This window comes from Triticum urartu, chromosome 6 (genome assembly GCF_003073215.2).
Source record: "Triticum urartu cultivar G1812 chromosome 6, Tu2.1, whole genome shotgun sequence".
Classification (NCBI taxonomy): domain Eukaryota; kingdom Viridiplantae; phylum Streptophyta; class Magnoliopsida; order Poales; family Poaceae; genus Triticum; species Triticum urartu.
The window spans coordinates 90,450,226-90,473,056 of NC_053027.1; the positions used below are offsets into that span (position 1 = coordinate 90,450,226).

General features: G+C 46.0%; 1 protein-coding gene across 1 annotated transcript; it reads left to right on the top strand.

Moving 5' to 3' along the window:
- The first annotated feature begins 19,955 nt into the window (after nt 1-19,955).
- Nucleotides 19,956-21,001, top strand: LOC125515870 (putative homeobox-leucine zipper protein HOX26). The gene is made up of 2 exons (XM_048681362.1): nt 19,956-20,429; nt 20,511-21,001. The coding sequence occupies exons 1-2, from the start codon at nt 20,034-20,036 to the stop codon at nt 20,793-20,795; spliced, it is 681 nt and encodes a 226-aa protein (XP_048537319.1). The 5' UTR covers nt 19,956-20,033; the 3' UTR covers nt 20,796-21,001.
- Nucleotides 21,002-22,831: the final 1,830 nt, after the last annotated feature.

Below are 22,831 nucleotides of genomic sequence, written 5' to 3' on the forward strand. Positions count from 1 at the left end.
AACTATTGAATGAATGTAACAAGGGGTAAGAACAATTTCAGACGGCACTCCGGTTGAGAAGGGAGCCAAAACTTGACAGAATGGGAAGAACTTGAAAAGAGGGCATGACACTCCGGTTAAATGGATAAGCACGAAAAGAAACATGGTCCTCATAATCCGAGAAGATGAGTGAAGAGAGCAAAATCACAATGCCTCCAGAATGAAAGAATAGAAGTTGGATCGTTGGGAAGGAAAGAACTGAGAAGAAAATGACATCTTCTAGCACAATTGAATTTGAAAAGCATCCTTAAAAAGAAGGATTGGATGGAGTTGTTGGGAAATCAACAACGAAAAGAACAGGCTTGATATGGACTTATAGAAGACATCTCAAAATTATGAGGTGAAATTCTGCCACTAACGGAAACAATAAGTTGGATTGATATGAACAAGAAGACGAGGAACTTATAACACCGGGAGAATAAAAGAACTTGGGTCAATTATAAGCACCATAATAGCAACAATCCTTAGGGAAAACTTTAGGTGAGATATAACCCAAGATAACTCCAATGACGCGATTGATGGATTTACAATATCTCATTCTTGACAACATGTGAATCATGAACTCAAATTATCAAGAATGACATAATACCACCTCCGATATTATGGTAGAAAGAATTGCACTCCAGATAGCAAGATGAAGAATGCTTGAGCTCCTGTGAAAAGAATCTTGATGAACGCTTCGAGAAGGGGAAAATGCTTGATGAACCATCATGTAGAGTCTCCATGAAGAACTCCGGTAAACAAAAGGATGACGAAAAGAAAAGGAAGTTGAAAACACAAGGTGAATCCTTGTACCGATTTAGATGAATCTCTGTGGTGAAATAGTTGAAAAAGATTGGAACTCCGGGAAAAATAGAGGACGAACAATTGAAATCAGGAATTTAATCATCGTGAACAAACACCGGAAGAAAAGATTAACATATGGATGAAACAAGAATAAGAATTACATTATGCTTATCGTTCACCAATTTAGATTGATGACAAGCAACGGATTTGGCATACTACTTATTCTCGTAGAAAAAAAATTAAGAGAGATATAATATAAACTTGAGAATGTCTTCCACGAACCACTGGTAGGAATTTGGAAGAACGAATAAATTGATATGATAATAATGGAATATAATCTAAAACGAATCATCGTAAGAATTAAAAACGATTGAATAAAAGCTAAAGAAACACCGGGAAGAATTAGCAAATAAACGAAAATGCTTGAGAGAATTTAGATCCCTGAGAAAGAAGAGATTACGAGCTGACTAGAGAATCCTTGATTTAAGCACCGGTATGATTTTGGAGAATGATAGCTGAAAGCTGATAATGAATAAACCTGAATTGATGGCCTCCGGAGAATCAAACTGAAAAGAATCTTGAATTGCCCCGGATAGGTGAAAAGAATTCTCACAATCGAAAAACAATTATGAGAGGATGGCACGAATCTGGATCCATGAATCTTGAAGAGAAAGGAGCAAGATTTAGAGGAAAAATCTTCTTCGATCTTCAAATGTTGAGGATGACGACGAGAAAGAACACCAAGAATTATTGAGGCATACCGGAATGAAGAATGGAAAAGTTGAGCCAACGATGAAAAGAAATGAAAGATCTTGGAGAAAGGCATTTGACTGATGACAATCATTCTTACGTCAAACTTCGAAAAGAAATTTGAGGATAGCTCCGGAAAATAAATAAGAAGAGTCAGGTAAGATCCTGGGAAAAGACCTGTGGGTTAGGGCCCACTCAAAAGAAACACTGTTGAAATGATTAAAGGAGAGATTGCACCAGTTGAATTAAAAGGCTTGAATGAGATAACATCCTCAAAATAGCTTGAACGGATTAAGAGTGGAAACACGAATCTTCTGAGATATCTTTAGCACTCCGAAACAAAAGAATAGCAAGCGGGGAAGATTAAGAGGTGCACCGGCATAAATAGGCATTGGGCAAAAAGAAAAAGAGTATGCTCAATACCAAAGCTTGAATTAAATCCACCGGAGAAAAAAATGAGTGACGAGAGACGAACTTGAAGCTTCATTAGCATCTTTTTGAGAATCACCGGATAAGAATATTGACGGAAAAGAATGGAGAGACTTCACATCAGAAAAATGGATACTTGATTAAGAAATTCGAGTCCTCGAAGAAAAAGGGTGGGAGGGCGAAAAAATAAGGCAACTTGGGGACGGATGAAACAAACACCGTTGAGAAGGACTGATACTTGATCTGGCGGATGTAGAAATGATCGGATCCACTTGAAGAGAAGCACACCGGTTAAAAAGGATTGACAAAACAATCTCGATGATCAATAAGGATTAGTATCCACATAGAAATATGAGAACACCGATTAGAAAAGGGATGGAATCCACATTTGACTTCAAAGCAACTCGAATACCACAACTAAAAAACAAAGCAAAGGGTTGGCTTGCAGAATAAGCCGGAACAAACATATGATAGAAATTTCGTCCGAAGTTTTCGTGGTGGGGCCTACACGGGCTCGATCGTACAGCACCATCATGTACAAGGCAATGCACATGACATATGAAGCGTCCCCGAGTCGGCATAGCCAAGGACTCTTTAAGACACAACGAGACCATTGTAAAACCAACCGTGAATAGGCGGAACACTAGACGTCGAACCCCAATTTCATATCATACATCTGTCAGAAAGATATCCTAAGATCTACTTGAATTCCCACTTATAAACTCCCGAAATTTTCCAGTTATGAAATCAGGTGTTGGGGATACTGGGGAAGCATAATATCTCACCCAAATCTAGCAAATCCTAGATCCAGCTGTATCCATCCTTCAACACATAACCAAGAAACCTTCGGAAATCGTTTACCTCAACCTTCGAAAAACATCCGTTATACAAGTTATGGCAATACTCCCGAACTCCCGCCCCAGTACTAGGTGGCGTCAAGGTTATTTCACCAACAACTACATAAAAGAGATTTTCGATGTCGTCGAAACTAAACTCAGGTATTCCAGAACTGCAACGATAAAATTGTGACGGCAACACCTCGGAGCTCAACTCCCCGGGACACTGCCACAACCCCTAAATGTCAGGAGGCACCAAGAACAATGTTCTCATCACAAAACCATCGGAACGATTCCCAGATACCCGCGTGATCCTAAAAAAATTTAGTGAAATTTCAGAAGAGAAGAGTCAAAACTCTACGTCAGGATGCCTCACCAGAGCGACGAAGGGACTGAGGAGTAAAAAGAAGTCCTACTCTCCGATATATAATTCCTAAAAGACTCAAAACATTTCTAGACTCAATAACGCCAGCGATTCGATCAAGCAGGGGGCTCCTAAGGTCGGGGAAGGCTCTGATTACCAACTTATAACACGCTCGATGCGGCTATATCTCCCACGTGTCGAAGCATGACTTAGAGTCATAACCGCATTGAAAGCAATGTCGCAAGTGAGGTAATCTTCACACAACCCATGTAATACATAAGGGAAAGATACATACTTGGCTTACAATCGCCACTTCACACAATTACATGAATAAGTATTACATCAGCCAAAAACAAACAAGGTCCAACTACGGAACCAAAATAAAAGAAGACTACCCCAAATGCTACACAGATCCCCGATCGACCCCAACTGGGCTCCACTACTGATCAACTAGAATGAAACAACACAAAGGACAAGATCTTCATCGAGCTCCTTCTTGAGCTTGGTTGCGTCACTTGCACGGTCTCATAGGCACCTGCAAGCTGGTTTTGGAAGTATCTGTGAGTCACGAGGAATCAGCAATCTCACACCCTCGCGATCAAGACTATTTAAGCTTATAGGAAGGGTAAAAGTTATGAGGTGGAGCTGCAGCAAGCGACTAGCATATTTGGTGGCTAACATATTCGCAAAAGAGAGCGAGAAGAGAAGGCAAAAGCACGGTCGAGAAACTATGATCAAGAAGTGATCCTAGAACAACCTACGTCAAGCATAACTCCAACACCATGTTCACTTCCCGGACTCCGCCGAGAAGAGACCATCACGGTTACACACGCGGTTGATGTATTTTAATTAAGGTCAACTTTAGGTTTTCTACAACCGGACATTAACAAATTCCCATCTTCCCATAACCGCGGGCACGGCTTTCGAAAGTTCAAAACCCTGCAGGGGTGTCCCAACTTAGCCCATCACAAGCTCTCACGGTCAACGAAGGATATTCCTTCTCCCAAGACAATCCGATCAGGCTCGGCATCCAGGTTACAAGACATCCTCGACAATGGTAAAACAAGTCCATCAACACCGCCCGAATGTGCCGACAAATCCCGATAGGAGCTGCACATATCTCGTTCTCAGGGCACACTCAGATGAGACTAGCTACGAGTAAAACCAACCCTCAAGTTTCCCCGAGGTGGCCCCGCAGGCAGCTCGGTTCGGACCAACACTTAGAGAAGCACTGGCCCGGGGGGGGGTAAAATAAAGATGACCCTTGAGTCTGCAGAACCCAAGGGAAGGTGGTAGGTTGTTAGTGCAAATGGTAAAACCAAGGTTGGGCATTGCTGGTGAAGTTTTATTCAAGGCGAACTATCAAGGGGTTCCCATTATAACCCAACCACGTAAGGAACGCAAAATTCGGGAACATAACACCGATATGACGGAAACTAGGGCGGCAAGAGTGGAACAAAACACCAGGCATAAGGCCGAGCCTTCCACCCTTTACCAAGTATATAGATGCATTAATTAAATAAGAGATATTGTGATATCCCAACAAAATATCCACATTCCAACATGGAACAAGCTCCAATCTTCACCTGCAACTAACAACGCTATAAGAGGGGCTGAGCAACGCGGTAACATAGCCAAACAACGATTTGCTAGGACAAGGTGGGTTAGAGGCTTGGCTCAACGATATAGGAGGCATGATAAGCAAGTGGTAGGTATCGTAGCATAGACATAGAAAAAGAGCGAGCAACTAGCAAGCAAAGATAGAAGTGATTTCGAGGGTATGGTCATCTTGCCTGAGATCCCGCAAGGAAGAAGAACGAGTCCATGAAGAAGACAAACGGACGTTGTCGAACGAATCCTCACAACACGACATTACCGGATTACCGAGACGAAGTACACCGGAAAGAAAGCAAACAACATAGTAAACAACCACCACATAAGCATGGCACGATGCACAAACAAGTATGATGCATGTCCAGTTTAATGAGGCATGGCATGGCAAAGTGCACAAACAATCCTACAAATTAAGTGGAGCTCATTATGCAACGGAGTTGCATATTGAAGAAAACACCACATGACTTATTTAGTTCTCTCTCGTTTATGTACCCAACAATATTAAATATTGTTAAACATGGCCAGAGGGTGAAGCAAAGAAAACTACCTATCTAGTCAAGTTTAAATGAGGCCGGAAACAACAAACAACAAGTCCGGAAACTCCTCATGTGCATATTTTGGTTATGGTACTGTTCTGCCCTAAACACAATTTTAGAGTTATTAAACATGCAAGAAAAGTGCACCATGTTAAACTAGGCATTTTTCCACCCCATTTACATATAAAGTTTATTAAATTTGGAGCTACGGTTATTTAGTTATGAATTAAAGCATTTTAGCATGACATAGGAGCAAATTTAAACAAACATCATTTTAGACATTTTAAACATGGATGAAAGTGGCATATTATTAATCTACACAAAATTCTAAGCAAGTTTCATATATAACTTATTTTAATCCGATGCATGGTTTGTGAGATATTAAATGCATGAACATGAGGGTCTTTTCTGCAAAACTGACATTCTCTGGGAAAAATAGGAAAATGTTCTATGTAAAAAAAAGGATACGGGCCAGATCTGGTTGGCCCATCAGTGCACAGGAGGGGTTGGGGGGTCTCTCACCATGGGCCTCGGCCCAGCTGGATGGAGCAGAGGAGGAGAAGGGCCGGCCCAGGGAACGGAGGATGCTGCTGGGCCTCGCTGGAGAGGTCAACGCACACGGTGCGGCGCTCATCGTCTCGTTTCAGTGTTGGTTGAAGGTAGGTGGCGGCGTAGCTGCACAGGCAAGGGCGTTGGCGTCCGGGATCGGCGCGAGAGGAGCTCGGGAGGCAGGCTGCAGAGGCGAGGCGATGGTGCGACCGGGCCCTACATGCAGAACCGCGGTGAACGGTGATGCGGTCCTCGCGCGGGTACAGGAGTGCTAGCAGTTCAAGCTCCTCTGCCTGATGCAGAGCGAGCAAAGGCCGGCGGCGGGGCATGGAGATTGACGGGTCGAGGTATGAGCGATGCGGGAGCAGAGGACGGCACCAAGCTCGGGGTTGCAGAGGAGTAAGGGGCTGCGGCTGCGGACTTCGAGGGCTCCGGCGAGGTCTTGGCAGCGAGGCAGGGACTTGGCGTGTCGTGCAACGACCTGAAGTAGACGGTGGAGACGGCAGGAGACGGCGGAGACGGCTGGAACCGGTCTGGCTCGATCGATCCGAGGCGGCGTGGGTCGAGGGAGCACCGGGGAAGGCTCGTTTTGGCCGGAGACAAGGCCATGGGCGATGCTGCATCCTGGCATAGAGAGAGAGAGAACGAGAGAGAGATGAGATACTGAGAGGAGGAAAACAGAGGAACGAGAAGAAGACAGGAGAAAGAAGGGGAGGGAAAAAGGGTGGAGGTGCTCATCTTCGGCGGGGTTCCGATCGCCGGCGTCGGCCGGACAACGAGGCAGGGGACCTGCTGGTCCAGCGGCGGCGTCGTGGTGGTAGAGGCCGGCGGCGGCGTTCTGGATCGAGGTGCAGGAAGGGGAACGGGGCTCTCGACTGCTACTGCTGCTTTGCGGGCGCGCGGACGCGAGGGGCTGCGAGCGCTGACCGTCTCCGGGAGCGCGAGGGCGAGGAAGAAGGATTCATGGGGATCGGGAGGAGGAGCGGGGTTGGACAGACACGGAAAACAGAGGAGGGATTTGTTAGACTGTATATACGTAGTCTTGTATAGGCCTTGTATTGTACCTCTTGGTACATCTATGTAATGAGATAGCCACACCCTGTTTTAGCGTGTCGAGCCAGTTTCCCAAATCCTATGTTTTACATGGTATCAGATTTGGTTACGATGTCTTCCGCTGCACCACCTCCTGCCGCCGCTGCGCCGGTCTTGACCGCCGCCGTGCCGGCCCTCGCCCCGATGTCGCCCTTCATGGCCTCCCGCCCCCTCGCGACGACGTACGGTGCCGTGCCGCCGCCGCCCACTTCCCCGCAGGCTTCGGGGTCTCCGGACGCTCCAATCATCCCGACCGAGCCCGCGGCGCTGCCGGCCCCTGGCGGCCCTCCTCCACCGAGTCCGGACCCGTGGTGCGGTGCTCCTGTGCCATCCTATGGTGCGCCCCCGCCGCCGTCATCCTTCTGGCCAGGGTCGGCCTATGCTGCACCATCGCCGCAACCCTACACGGCGGTGCCGCATCCGCCGCCACCGCACCACTACTACCAGGCGCCGCCGCCGTCCTATGGGGGCGCGGCCTCCTCGCCGTACGGTGCCCCTGCAGCGCCCGGCCAAGGTGCTTCGGCTGCTGCGGGTGCTGGCCCCTAGCTACGCCGCGCCGGGCACCTACGGTCCTCCTGCAGCGCCCGGGCACGACGCTTTGGCTGCCGCCTCTGCCAGGTCCTACTCCTCCCCTGGCGCCTATGCGATGGTCCCTCGTCCAGAGATGGCCCTATCCATGGATCCCTATGCCCCACTGGCACAGGCGTACACTGCTCAAACCGCGGCATCGCCGCCGTTTTATTTCTCGCACCTGCTGCTGGTGAACCTCGCGCCGGACAACTACCTGTCATGGCGTGCTCAGGTCTTGCCTCTACTCCGCAGCCGCTACTTGGAGGGCTACGTCGACGGATCCATCCCGTGTCCACCCTCTCACCATCCGGCATATCACACGTGGGTGGCGCGGGATCAGGCTATTCTCTCCGCTATCCAGTCTTCGCTCACGCCAAGTGTTTCGTCGATGGTCATCTTCGCCGCTACGTCCAGGGAGGCGTGGGCGGCCCTCCACACTAGTTTCGCCTCTCAGTCTCAGGCGCGTGCGCACTCTATACGCACCGAGCTGGGTGAGACCAAGCTTGGCGATCTCAGCATCACGGAGTACTTCAACAAGATGACGAGCCTCGCCGACACCTTGGCCTTTGTTGGTCAGCCGCTACAGGACGAGTACTTCACCACCTTTGTGCTTAACGGGCTCGATGATTATGACAATCTTATTGAGAACATCCATGGTCGAGAGGATACGCTCCCGCGTCGTGAGCTCTATGCGCGCCTCCTTGGGCGTGAGCAGCGCATCAAGGCGCGCCGTGTTTCCCCCAGCTTCGCCTCCGCCAATGCCGCCACATGCGGCAAACCTCAGAAGCCGGCCGCATCAGGTGGCAAACCACCGGCTTCCTCATCGCAGGCCTCGCGGGGCAACGCGCCGACCATCACTGGAGGGAGTCGCACAGTTGCTTGCTGTTCTAGTTTCGGTGCTCCTCAGGCTTGTCAGCTTTGTGGCATCGATCGTCACCTCACCTCTCGCTGCCATAGACGCTACAAGCAAGACTTCCTTGGCCTTGGTAACAATGGAAAAGGGAATGATAAGCAGGCTGCAGCTACTGTGACGGGGCACGAGCACGGGCGCACCCAGTCCTACTCTCTTGATCCGACGTGGTATATGGATACAGGAGCGACGAATCATCTCACCAGCGAGATGGGCAGGCTCTCCACTCAGGAACCATATCATGGACATGATCAGGTGCACACCGCCAACGGAGCAGGTATGCACATCTCCCATGTTGGTCAGGCATCACTTCTTGCACACAATTTTCGCAAACTGCATCTTTCCAATGTCCTTCGAGTTCCCTCTGCTATGCATAGTTTGTTGTCTATTCCTCAACTTACTCGTGATAACAATGTCCTTGCTGAGTTTCACCCTTTTCGTTTCTTTATCAAGGATCGGGACACGAGGGCCGTTCTGCTTAGTGGTCGTCTTCGACATGGCTTATATGCACTTGACGCACCACCTGCATCTCCTACGCCGTCTTCTCCTCAGGTGTTCAGTGGTGTTCGTGTGTCGCCTACGCACTGGCATGGACGCCTTGGTCACCCTGCTGCTCCTATATTTAGTCATGTGCTGCATCCCATGAACTACCAGTTGTGTCCAATAAAAGTCTTGAAACTATCTGTGATGCCTATCAGCAAGGCAAGAGTCACCAACTACCTTTTTCAGAGTCTAGTCGTGTTGTGAAACATCCTCTTGAGCTTGTGTTTTCTGATGTATGGGGTCATGCCCAAACGTCTGTTAGTGGTCACAACTATTATGTCAGTTTCATTGATGCTTACAGTCGGTTTGCTTGGCTATATCTTATCAAGCGTAAATCTGATGTGTATGATGTTTTTATTCAGTTCCAAGCACATGTTGAGCGTCTCCTTAAGCACAAAATTATTCATGTTCAATCCGACTGGGGGGTGAATATCACAACCTCAACTCATTTTTCAACAAGCTTGGGATCTCGCATCGCGTATCTTGTTCTTATACACATCAGCAAAACGACACCGCTGAACGTAAGCATCGTCATCTTGTAGAGACTGGACTTACTTTACTAGCTCATGCCTCCGTCCCGTTTCGGTTCTGGAGTGATGCTTTTTCCACCGCATGTTTCTTGATAAATAGGCTTCCCTCACGACTACTGAAAATGAAAACCGCTCTTGAACTCTTGCTCAATGATATCCCAGACTACATGTTTCTCAAAGTGTTTGGGTGCGCGTGTTGGCCGCACTTGCAGCCGTACAACAAGCGTAAGTTAGAGTTTCAGTCTAAGAAGTGTGTCTTTCTTGGGTACAGTTCTCTCCATAAAGGGTACAAGTGTCTTCATGTTCCCACCAATTGTGTCTACATTTCTCGTGACGTCGTTTTTGATGAGAATGTGTTCCCATTCCGTGCTCTTCCGAACCACTCTACCATTAGTTTACCACTTGTGCACTCCGCTACACCTTCGCCTGATCAATTTGTGGATGTTGCAAATGCTCCTGTGTTGCTTCCTAACCATGCTGCAGGTATTGAACGTGGTTCCCATCTTGAACTCCTGGATGATGAGGCTATGAACAACACTCATGATGGTCATGATGATCTGGTGCATGGCCCATGCATGGCGGGTCGTGCCCGCCAGCCCGATGCATCCACAGCCGACCCGTGGGCATCGGCAGCGCCCGCCTCACCCGCGCCGTCGCCAGGCTCGCCAAACTCGCCTGGCTTGCCCGCCACGCCGCAGGCGTCGCCCTTGCCTGGCCCAGCGGCAGGTGGACCAACAACCGCTAGCCCAGCGGCCAAGGTAGTTACACCGGCCAGCCCCGCCTTGGCCACCTCGGATCCTCGCGAGCCGGCCTTGTCGTCGGCTGGGCTCGGTAGCCCCGTCTCGGCCACGTCGTCCGGCGCTGAGTCTGATGACTTTGGCTCCTCCAGCCCCAGATCGGTCTCACCTTCGTCTCCTGTGGCAAGCCCCGTGTTGCCGGCGCCGCCTGCTGTGGTCTCTCATCAACCACACACACGCAGCCGGTCTGGTGTTTTTTGCCCCAAGGAACGCACAGACGGGACTATCGCGTGGCTTGCCGCATGTGTGGCTCATGCTGCTGCGGATCCGACGGCTGAGCCGCGTCATTTTCAGGCCGCATTGGGTATCCCTCACTGGTGTGCTGCGATGGAGCAGGAATTTCAGGCTTTGCTGAAAAATGGCACTTGGCAACTTGTTCCTCCGGTCTCTGGTCGCAACATCATTGACTCCAAGTGGGTGTTTAAAGTAAAACGACATGCAGATGGTTCGATTGAGCGCTATAAGGCACGACTGGTTGCCAAGGGTTTCAAGCAGAGGTATGGTCTTGATTATGAAGACACGTTCAGTCCAGTTATCAAGCCTAGTACTATTCGTATACTGCTGTCTCTTGCTATTAGTCGTGGTTGGTCTCTTCGTCAGCTTGACATACAAAATGCCTTCCTCCATGGATTTCTTGAGGAAGAGGTTTATATGCGTCAACCACCAGGCTTTGTTGATCCTACACGTCCGCATCATCTCTGTCGTCTGGTCAAGGCGTTGTATGGACTTAAACAGGCACCTCGTGCGTGGCATGCACGCCTTGGTTCTGTTCTCCGGGCTCTTGGGTTTATTCCCTCCATTGCTGACACATCACTGTTCCTCCTTTAGCGTCCTGAGGTGACGATGTATCTATTGGTTTATGTTGATGATATCATCCTTGTCAGTTCTTCTGATGCTACTGCTGATCGCCTTGTGTCCGCATTGAGTGAGGAGTTTGCTGTCAAGGATTTGGGTGCTCTTCATTACTTCCTTGGTTTGGAGGTATCACGGTCCTCTACTGGGTTGACTCTGACTCAAAAAAAGTATTCTATGGATATGTTGCGCCGTGCTGGGATGCTCAAATGCAAACATGCTATCACTCCGATGTCTGTGACTGATCGGTTGTCTGCCCTTGATGGAGATCTTCTTTCTGCTGATGACGCCACTGAGTATCGCAGTCTTGTTGGTGGTCTGCAATATCTCACTATCACCAGGCCTGATGTCTCTTATGCAGTCAACCGTGTGTGCCAGTACCTTCATGCACCTCGTACCACTCATCTCTCGGCAGTTAAGCGCATCTTGCGATATGTCTCTTCCACTGCTTCGTATGGTCTGCTTCTCCAGTCTGCACCATCTTGTGAACTTTCGGCTTTCTCTGATGCGGATTGGGCTGGAAGTCCTGATGATCGGCGATCCACGGGGGGATATGCAGTGTTCTTTGGTCCTAACCTGATCGCCTAGAATGCTCGCAAGCAAGCCACTGTGTCTCATAGCCGTACTGAAGCTGAGTATAAAGCAGTTGCTGATGCTACCGCTGAGATCATATGGGTACAGTCCTTATTGCGGGAGTTGAGAATCTCTCTAGGTCATCCTCCAGTTCTGTGGTGTGATAACATTGGTGCTACATACCTTTCATCTAATCCGGTGTTTCATGCTAGGACGAAACACATTGAGGTTGACTATCACTTTGTTCGGGAACGTGTTGCACAGAGACTACTTTGTATCAAGTTCATCTCCTCATAAGATCAACTTGTTGACATCTTCACGAAGCCTCTTCCACAACCACAGTTTGTAGGCTGTAGGCGCAATCTTAACTTACTTTGTACTTCAGGCTATAGTTAAGATTGAGGGAGGGTGTTAGACTGTATATACGTAGTCTTGTATAGGCCTTGTATTGTACCTATTGGTACATCTATATAATGAGATATCCACACCCCATTTTAGGGCGTCGAGCCAGTTTCCCAAACCCTATGTTATATAGGATTTTGGATCGGGGAGGATCCCGATGAGGAGGAGACGGGAAGAGTGGAGGCGCTCGGGAGGATCCCTAGAAATTAGGGATTTGTCTGATTTGGGTAGGGGTTGGACTATATATAATATATATATGGAAAAGAAGGGAGTTGGCTCATCCGATCAAAATCCGACGGTCGAGAATAGATAGGCTAGGAAAGTCTAAATAAGAAATGGAGACGTTTTGTAGACATTTGGGGATGATCCGGACACAACGGTGATGACTGCCCGGGTCGGTTCCGGGACAATTTCGGACGCGCATGTGAGGGGTTCGATGCAATGTGCAGAGAGGGTTTCGGACCGTGCGGTCGCATCGGAAAACTCCGGAAGCGAAGTGGGGAAGGAGGATGGACTAGGTGGGCTGTGGCGAGACTGCGAGGGGGAGAAGAGAGAGAGAGGGCCCTACATCTGTTTTCGGAGACCGAAAACGTCCGACGTTAGACCGGCTATAATGCCGCTATAGTTATCCGTTGGGGCGTCAAACAAACTCGGAATGCGATGAAATTTGACAGGCGGTCTATCTACACTATAATAAGACCGCACGCCAACTTTCAACCCAATCCGAGAACATTTTCCGGCCACTTAAAAATACTATTCCGGACATGCCGCGGGCGCGTGCAAGTGTGTCTGGGCTCAGAACGAACAACAGAGAGAACGAGGAGGCCGGAACAGATGCAAGTTTCGAAAACATGATGATGCAATGCACATGATGACATGACAAGATGCAACACGCAAGCGAATGACATGGCAACAACAGCGAATAACTGGAAGACACCTGGCGCAACGGCCTCGGGGCGTCACAATTATCGAGGTGGACTATGGTGGAGGGGGGCACCACACACGGCTAAAAGATCAAACGATCAATTGTTGTGTCTCTAGGGTACCCCCTGCCCCCGTATATAAAGGAGCAAGGGGGTGCGGCTGGCCAGGAGAGAGGGCGCGCCAGGAGGAGTTCTACTCCCACCGGGAGTAGGACTCCCCCCCCTTTCCTAGTTGGATTAGGACTTGGGAGGGGGGAAGAGGAAGGAGAGAGGAAGGAAGGGGGGGCGCCGCCCCCTTTTCATTGTCCTATTCGAACTAGGGGGAGGGGCGTGCGGCCCTGCCCTGGCCGCCTCTCCTCTTCTCCACAAGGCCCACTATGGCCCATTAAGCTCCCGGGGGGTTCCGGTAACCTCCCGGTACTCCGGTAAAATCCCGATTTCACCCGGAACACTTCCGATATCCAAACATAGGCTTCCAATATATCAATCTTCATGTCTCGACCATTTCGAGACTCCTTGTTATGTCCGTGATCACATCTGGGACTCCGAACAACCTTCGGTACATCAAAACATATAAACTCATAATATAATTGTCATCGAAACGTTAAGCGTGCGGACCCTACGGGTTCGAGAACTATGTATACATGACCGAGACACGTCTCCGGTCAATAACCAATAGCGGAACCTGGATGCTCATATTGGCTCCCACATATTCTACGAAGATCTTTATCGGTCAGACCGCATAACAACATACATTGTTCCCTTTGTCATCGGTATGTTACTTGCCCGAGATTCGATCGTCGGTATCTCAATATCTAGTTCAATCTCGTTACCGGCAAGTCTCTTTACTCGTTCTGTAATACATCATCCCGCAACTAACTCATTAGTTGCAATGCTTGCAAGGCTTAAGTGATGTGCATTACCGAGAGGGCCCAGAGATACCTCTCCGACAATCGGAGTGACAAATCCTAATCTCGAAATATGCCAACCCCACAAGTACCTTCGGAGACACCTGTAGAGCACCTTTATAATCACTCAGTTACGTTGTGACGTTTGGTAGCACACAAAGTGTTCCTCCGGTAAACGGGAGTTGCATAATCTCATAGTCATAGGAACATGTATAAGTCATGAAGAAAGCAATAGCAACAAACTAAACGATCAAGTGCTAAGCTAACGGAATGGGTCAAGTCAATCACATCATTATCCTGATGATGTGATCCCGTTAATCAAATGACAACTCATGTCTATGGTTAGGAAACATAATCATCTTTGATCAACGAGCTAGTCAAGTAGAGGCATACTAGTGACACTCTGTTTGTCTATGTATTCACACATGTATTATGTTTCCGGTTAATACAATTCTAGCATGAATAATAAACATTTATCATGATATAAGGAAATACATAATAACTTTATTATTGCCTCTAGGGCATATTTCCTTCATTATATGCATTTATATGCTATTTTATATGATTTTTGGGACTAACCTATGAACCTAGAGCCCAGTGCCAGTTTATGTTTTTTCCTTGTTTTAGAGTATCGCAGAAAAGGAAAATCAAATGGAGTCCAATTGACCTGAAACTTCACGGAACTTATTTTTGGACCAGAAGAAGCCCACGGAGTATCGGAGATGGACCAGGAGAGTCCCGGGCTGCCCACGAGGGTGGGGGCGCGCCCACCCCCTGGGCGCGCCCCCTGCCTCGTGGACTGCCCGGAGGTCCACCGACGTACTTATTCCTCCCATATATACCCATATACCCTAAAAACTTCGGGGAGCACAATAGATCGGGAGTTCCGCCGCCAGAAGCCTCCGTAGCCACCGAAAACCAATCTAGACCCGTTCCAGCACCCTGCCGGAGGGGGCAATCCCTCTCCGGTGGCCATCTTCATCATCCCGGTGCTCTCCATGACGAGGAGTGAGTAGTTCTCCCTCGGGGCTGAGGGTATGTACCAGTAGCTATGTGTTTGATCTCTCTCTCTCTCTCGTGTTCTTGAGGTGATACGATCTTGATGTATCACGAGCTTTGATATTATATTTGGATCCTATGATGTTTCTCCCCCTCTACTCTCTTGTGATGAATTGAGTTTTCCATTTGAAGTTATCTTATCAGATTGAGTCTTTAAGGATTTGAGAACACTTGATGTATGTCTTGCGTTGGATACCCGTGGTGACAATGGGGTATTCTATTGATCCACTTGATGTATGTTTTGGTGATCAACTTGCGGGTTCCGCCCATGAACCTATGCATAGGGGTTGGCACACATTTTTGTCTTGACTCTCCGGTAGAATCTTTGGGGCACTCTTTGAAGTACTTTGTGTTGGTTGAATAGATGAATCTGAGATTGTGTGATGCATATCGTATAATCATACCCACGGATACTTGAGGTGACATTGGAGTATCTAGGTGACATTAGGGTTTTGGTTGATTTGTGTCTTAAGGTGTTATTCTAGTACGAACTCTAGGGCTGTTTGTGACACTTATAGAAATAGCCCAATGGATTGATTGGAAAGAATAACTTTGAGGTGGTTTCGTACCCTACCATAATCTCTTCGTTTGTTCTCCGCTATTAGTGACTTTGGAGTGAATCTTTGTTGCATGTTGAGGGATAGTTATGTGATCCAACTATGTTATTATTGTTGAGATAACTTGCACTAGTGAAAGTATGAACCCTAGGCCTTGTTTCAACGCATTGCAATACCGTTTGTGCTCACTTTTATCATTAGTTACCTTGCTATTTTTATATTTTCAGATTACAAAAACCATTATCTACTATCCATATTGCACTTGTATCACCATCTCTTCGCCGAACTGGTGCACCTATACAATTTACCATTGTATTGGGTGTGTTGGGGACACAAGAGACTCTTTGTTATTTGGTTGCAAGGTTGCTTGAGAGAGACCATCTTCATCCTACGCCTCCTACGTATTGATAAACCTTAGGTCATCCACTTGAGGGAAATTTGCTACTGTCCTACAAACCTCTGCACTTGGAGGCCCAACAACGTCTACAAGAAGAAGGTTGTGTAGTAGACATCAAGGAGCCATGCCCACTGCCTCCAGGTGCGTCACCTCTGCGCCCATGCGCAATCCGCGTTGCTCCGGCCACCTGACCTCTGCACATGATGAGCCCGGTGGCTAAGAATGACAATGATGCTTCTGCACCAATGTGCATTGGTCATGGGAAATCTTGCCATGTTTACATTTTGTCGTGTTTATAATTTTTTAGTTTAATGTATCATGGAAATTTTTGTTTTGTCATCATGACAAGTTTTATTTTATGCATCATGGCAAATTTACCGTATGAACCGTGGAAATTTTTCCGATCATGCAAATTTATATTGTTTTGGACCAAATTTAAAATTTAATTTAAACATGGATTTTTTTAATTTAGAGCATGCAATTTTATTTTTTGTAGCATGAATTTTTTTTTCCTTTTTGTTAGACCATGGCAATTTTTTGTTTGAGATTATGGAAAGTTTATTAATTGGATCATGGTAATTTTTATTTTCGCCACCACTTCTTGTTTTTTTTGTATAATAGTCATTGTACAATTTGAAGTTCCAACATAAATTCTACCATGGAAATTAAACAATAGTTGCCATGATACTTTCAAATGAGTTTTGCCAAGTAAACTTTGTGTACTTGTTGCCTTGACTTTTCATAGTTCTTTTAATATACCACAGTAAAGTTACAAAATTAAATCTTGGCATTTGTAATTTGTATTTTTCTTCTGCGCTTTTTCTGTATGATTTTTTTGTTCATGGTATTTTTTGCTAAAAAGAAAACAGTTACCTCGGTCTCTTGCCTAACTGCAGTGGTCACGCTGGGTTTCCACGGGAGCGAACACTCGAGAGAGCGATTTTCATTCAATCAATGGCTCCTCCCCTGACAAACCTTTTGTCCGATCTGAGAGGTCTCCAGATTGAACGTCAGATGGATATTGGGGTCCTAATATTTTTATGGAAAAGCCAAAACTATGTTTTCCTAGGACCTAGATCTTATTAATTCGATGAAACTCATATACTTAGTGAAGTCTAAATAGAACACCCCCTTTGTAACAAGATGTAAGACCTTTTTTGTGCCCTATGCAAACCAAAAAAAGATTTTCAAACAGGAATATTATATCATGGGTGTGAACATTACTAGGTGGTTTCTGCTCGGTTAAAGTGGTACCAGCTAGCTTAGCTAGGCCGTACGACAAGTCAAACGCTATATATCTCGTTGGCCTAGTTCCTTTGTTCTTTTCGTTCTCAAGTCAAGTACAAAATCAGAGATGACACGAGCCGTGTACCTTGGCGAAGAAGATATAGGGTTTGACTGGCTGGCTCGGGTACGTACGTGCCTCTTGTGTTATGCCCGTACACAACATGGTCGAATACAAGTCAATATAATCACACGGTACGTGTACGTAGCAATACATGACCTTCTAGCATGCTTCATTGCATGCATCTACATGACACGGCAGCTAAGCCTAGCCTAGTCATGCGAATTCATGGATACCTCATACCTCACACCTCACCCCCGGACTTATCTAAAAGAGAAGAGTCGCACACGCATGTGCGTACGTCTGCGTATGATTCGGCACCAAGAACCAAAGACCAAGCACATGACTGTGACACGTAGTACCAAGTGTCACATCATCCTATGAGTATCTTTTGACTGCCTCAGATATATTCTTATCATCATATGCATATCTTTGACTGCTTCAGATATATTCTTTTTTTGTTTTTCAGCAGGACAATGCGACCGCCACTTGATGGTAAGCTAGTTCCAGGAAATCGACAGAGAATAGCCATCGGCTACAGCAGATTGTGGCTGGAGCGGCACGGTCCATCAACCGTGTATGAAGTGAGGAATGCCGTCCAGGTACACTACCTGTAGATGGTCCTACTACAGTGCACTACACTGCGCCTAGCTTGTGGTAAGCTTGAGAAACGTCTCTGCGTACGTATGCATATATATAGGCAAAAGTTGACCATCCTTTGCACGTAATACAACCGAATGTGGCTGCTGCATGCCTACACAGCGATTCTCCGGTCCATGCATCCATGCACGAGCTGGCTCCTAGTCCTGCATCCAGTTCATACATGCATGCCCATTTTTTCAGGCAATTCCTATGTGGCGGTCCGTGCATGGCGCTCGTGCGGCCAGCAACACAGTGTGCTGCATGTCGACATGCGGATGCCGTACACGTATATTAGAAGAAAAAAGGGGGTCCTTGTTCAACTCCAGTCCATGCATGATGCAGGGGTCTCTATCTTGTTTGTATTACTTCATTTTAAGAAGAAAAAAGATTCGCTAATTCTCTTTATATGAAAATTAATAAAGTCTAATTTACCCGTCATAAAAAAGTCTAAATTAACTTTTACGCTATTTGATTGTATGGAGAGATTTATGCGGATTTTTTTTCACTTTTTCCTGTTTAATGACTTCGCACAATTACACTTGCACGTCCGCACGGTCGAGCACAACTGCAGTAGCACAATCGAGTACTAGTGTGTAACTATATACTCACTCCGTCACAAAATAAGTATCTGAATAATAAATCCAATAATTTACTATTTTGTTTTATTTTTGCCTTTTCCACACTGCGCATACCTGCACTTACATGCCCGTTCAACCGCACTCAACTGCGGTTGTAGGCTTCCGTTCCTCCAATTGCGTGTCCACGTATCGGGGCACAACTATAGTTGTAGGTCCTCCGGCTCTGCACACCTGCATGTGAGTCGGCCGCGTGCAACCGTAGTTGTAGTTGCATGTTCGCCAGATGTACTGAACTGCATGCCCACCGGCCATTAGGCTGGTCATAGTGGGGAGTAACTTATACTAGTGTCATGTATATGACACTAGTCTAAGTTACTACCTTCATAATGCAAAGTAACATAGTAGTAGTGTCATAAATTGCTCCATTTATTAGCTCATAGATTCAATATTTCTTGGGAAGCGTTATGTGATGGTAACATAATATGTTACTTCAAACACCTATTTCTTCATTAACTAGGTGCCGCATAAGCAAACTTATTTTGGAATGCATTATGTTACTAGCTAAGTTACTCCCACTATGACTAGCCTTAGAATTGCAATTCCACACTTGCGCACCTATGCACAACTGCGTACCCATCAGCCCGCACACTATCAATTTTACGTATTTTGTGTAAAGAAAAAATATAGTAAATCAGTCGAGAAACAAAAACTGAAGGGAAATAAAAATAAAAATGAATGTCCTAATATTGTTGTTCAGTGGGATGGTGTTTAGTTAATTTTCATCTAGATTGTAGATAGTCATACCTCAAATCAGAAGAAGAAAAATGCCCTGATATATACACACAAAATCTTAATTGATTATACTAGTTATTCGCAAAAAAAAAAGTTAATTTATTCCTGCCCGATACAATTAGTTCACTACTTCCTACTTTCAGGTCAATGCTGTACACATCATGGACCGATCATGGTACCGGAAACGCCAACACTGTTGAATCTCTTCCACGTATGATTATTACAACAGTAAAAGCAGAGTTTGACCGTGTTGATAGACTTTTGCGAGCGATCCTGACATAGGATAGTCTACCAGTGAAGTAATTACAACAAAAACTGTCATGCTAAATGCTGTAATAATTCATTTTATTGCTCGTAGCTAGCGTTTGTTCACGGCTAATTAAGAATATGAACTGACTAGTTCCCCTCAGTCCAACCAAAACATTAATCACCCGAAGTAAACCTACGCAGTACTAATTGTCTCGTTTAACCCGCGCACGAAACCGCTCGTGCGGTACGGGTACGACCGTGTCCAGTGTCTGCAGTAGGTAAGCCGCCTATAAAGCCTTGGCCAACAAACCCCTACCATCCTAGGAAGGAAGTTGGCAGGCAACCTTCGATCGAGTCTCGATCAACACAAGAACCAGCAAATTAGCTTCGGTTTCATAGTCGTATACTGTCATGTCTAGCCTTACGACCATTAGTGGCGGCGCCATGGAGGAGTCGCAGGAAGTAGAGGAGCTCGTCGACACAAGGCTGTCCCTCGTGATCGGCGCCGCGAGCCGTCCGCCCCCGACGGTCCTGGCGCTGCTGCCGGCGGCATCACCGGAGAACGAAGCGGCGGCACGCGGGAAGAGGAAGGGAGTCAAGGGACCAGAGAACGGTGCGGGCGGTGCCGCTGCTGCTTCAAGGGAGCATAGCAAGAGGGCCAAGACGGTGCACGACAGCAGCGACGTCGACGATGACGACAGAGGGGACGCGGCCGGCGGCGACGGGACGAGGAAGAAGCTCAGGCTCACGGTGGAGCAGGCCGCGCTCTTGGAGGAAAGCTTCCGTGCCCACAACGTCCTCTCTCACGTACGTCCATACCTTCTAATTTCTGTCCTTAATTAGCATCTTCATGCAAGAAGATTCTGACTGGATTCTTTTGAATTGCAGGGCGAGAAGCACGATCTTGCGAGGCAGCTTGGGTTGAAGCCGAGGCAGGTGGAGGTGTGGTTCCAGAACAGGAGGGCGCGGACCAAGCTCAAGCAGACGGAGCTTGACTGCGAGCTGCTGCGCCGGTGGTGCGAGCGCCTCAGCGACGACAACGCGCGGCTCCGCCGAGAGCTCGCCGAGACGCTCTCCTCGTCGCCGGCCTTCTTGTCCAGGCTCACGATGGCCAACGATAAGGCTGTGTGTTCGTCCTGCAACAAGCTCACCAGCGCCCGGATGCCGGGATAATGGACCGCGCGCGAGACTACTACTGCCGTCTGCCGCCCTGAAATGCATGCGTCGATCATTTGTTGAAAAAATAGTGCATTGTAGTCAGCTAGCTTTATGTTTGTTACCTGCACGAGCTTCAGGAGTAGTACTTGTCTAGATTTTTTTTTTTTTGGAAGACAAAATTTGAAAACTTTGATAATGTTTATAAAGCAAAATATCTTCATTTGGAATACCAAGGACGGCGATAACTATCTGACGATCGCTCACGGGGGTCCCTCGAGCGAACGTTCCAGCCAGGATCGTTAGCTCAGGACGTACCTCGGGCGAGGCTCCTCCCCTCAGCCAGGGAGCAGAGCGAAACGGGCCAGGTCCAAATTACACTTCCTGATTCGGGCACAAATATGCCATATCATATATTGAAAATTCGCCATGCAATAAAATATAAATTGCTATACTGTAGAAGATTTTTTTTGTATATAAAAGAAACAAAAATGCACACAAAAATTTTCCATGCTGTAGAGCATAATGAAATTGCCATGACAAAGTATAAATTTATCACCATGTAGAGAAAAACAAGTTCGCGTATAACAAAGAAAAAAAACTAACATACAAAATTGTTATGACATAGAGCATAAAAATGCCGCTTGTTCGGATAGAAAATCACATGTAAAACAACTAAACAATAAAAAAAGTTGAAAAAATAGTGTCATTAAAAATGTTGATAGTTTTGTTCTGTGGAAAATATGGAATTTTTTTTACTGATCACATGGAAAAATGACATAATTTTTATTTCCTAAAAAATCAACCTCAAAGATATACTTTTTCATAAAACTAGTGCCATGGCAAAAAAAAATTGGGGGGGGGGGGGGGGTTTCCAAAAAAAAAGAAAAAAAAAAAAGTGGGGGGGGGGGGGGGGTGTTCTCCAGAAACATAGTAAGTATGAAATGGATCTAATGATAAAATGAAAGTTTTAGAAAAAAATCCCTAAAAATGATGGAAAGATTTAAAAATAATTGTGATAGTCACATGTCAAATTAAGGGGGACTTGTTTCTCTAGAGCATGAGAAAATTTTGAAATATATGTAGTCATGACAAAAGCAGATTCTCAAAAAATATTGTGAAATAGTCACATAATTTGCGATGGTATGTTCAATAAATTTTCCATGGTATTTACAACAAAATTACCACGGTACAAAAATAGAAAATGTATATGCAGTATGAAATGCCATGCTACTATATGGTAATACATGCATAAATAAAATTGTTGTGGTCCATGTAACCTTTGTTGGAAAGAAGAATGCTTTTATGGATCATGGCAAACTTGGAATAGTTTGTGCTTGTGAGAGGACAAAAATTAGAAAATATTTTTGTAAAAAATGTTGACATGGCAAAAGTAGGATTTTTGTCTTGCAAAATAACATGAAAAATGTTTTGTAAAAATAAATATAAAATGTTTACATGAAAAATTCAGGGAAAATGTATCTTCTAAAGTAAATAATATCATAGCCAATTAGCTATGTAAACCATGGCAAATATGGAGTAAAAAATATTTGGACCATGACAATTATACATATCATGGCAAAATTTAAGTTGTCATGGTAATATATTTTAAGTTGTGGGGGCACCTAATTTTAAGTTGTCTCTAATCATCATGAAAAAATGCCACCCCCTCGTGCTTTTGAAAAGTAACCATCTAAAAAGTATGGGAAATTTATAAATTTTTGTATTGCTCACATGGCAAAAAGTAGGAATTTTGGTAGTTTAAAATCACTAGAAATGGTTGCATGGCAAATTAAAAAAAAATTCTCCTAAATCATGGAAGGAAAAAAAGAAAACATTGTAATTGTTAGATGGCAAAGGTAGGAATTATTTTCTCTAAAAAAACAAGAGTGGTCCATTGGCAACTTTAACAGAAAATGTAAAATGTTATCAAGATCATGGCACAACAAATGGCAAAATTTGGGAGAACCCTACACATGGGTCATGGTCCACTACAAAGAAAACAATACCTACAAAAAATTGCCATGGTCGAGTAAAAATAAACCCTAACTGGC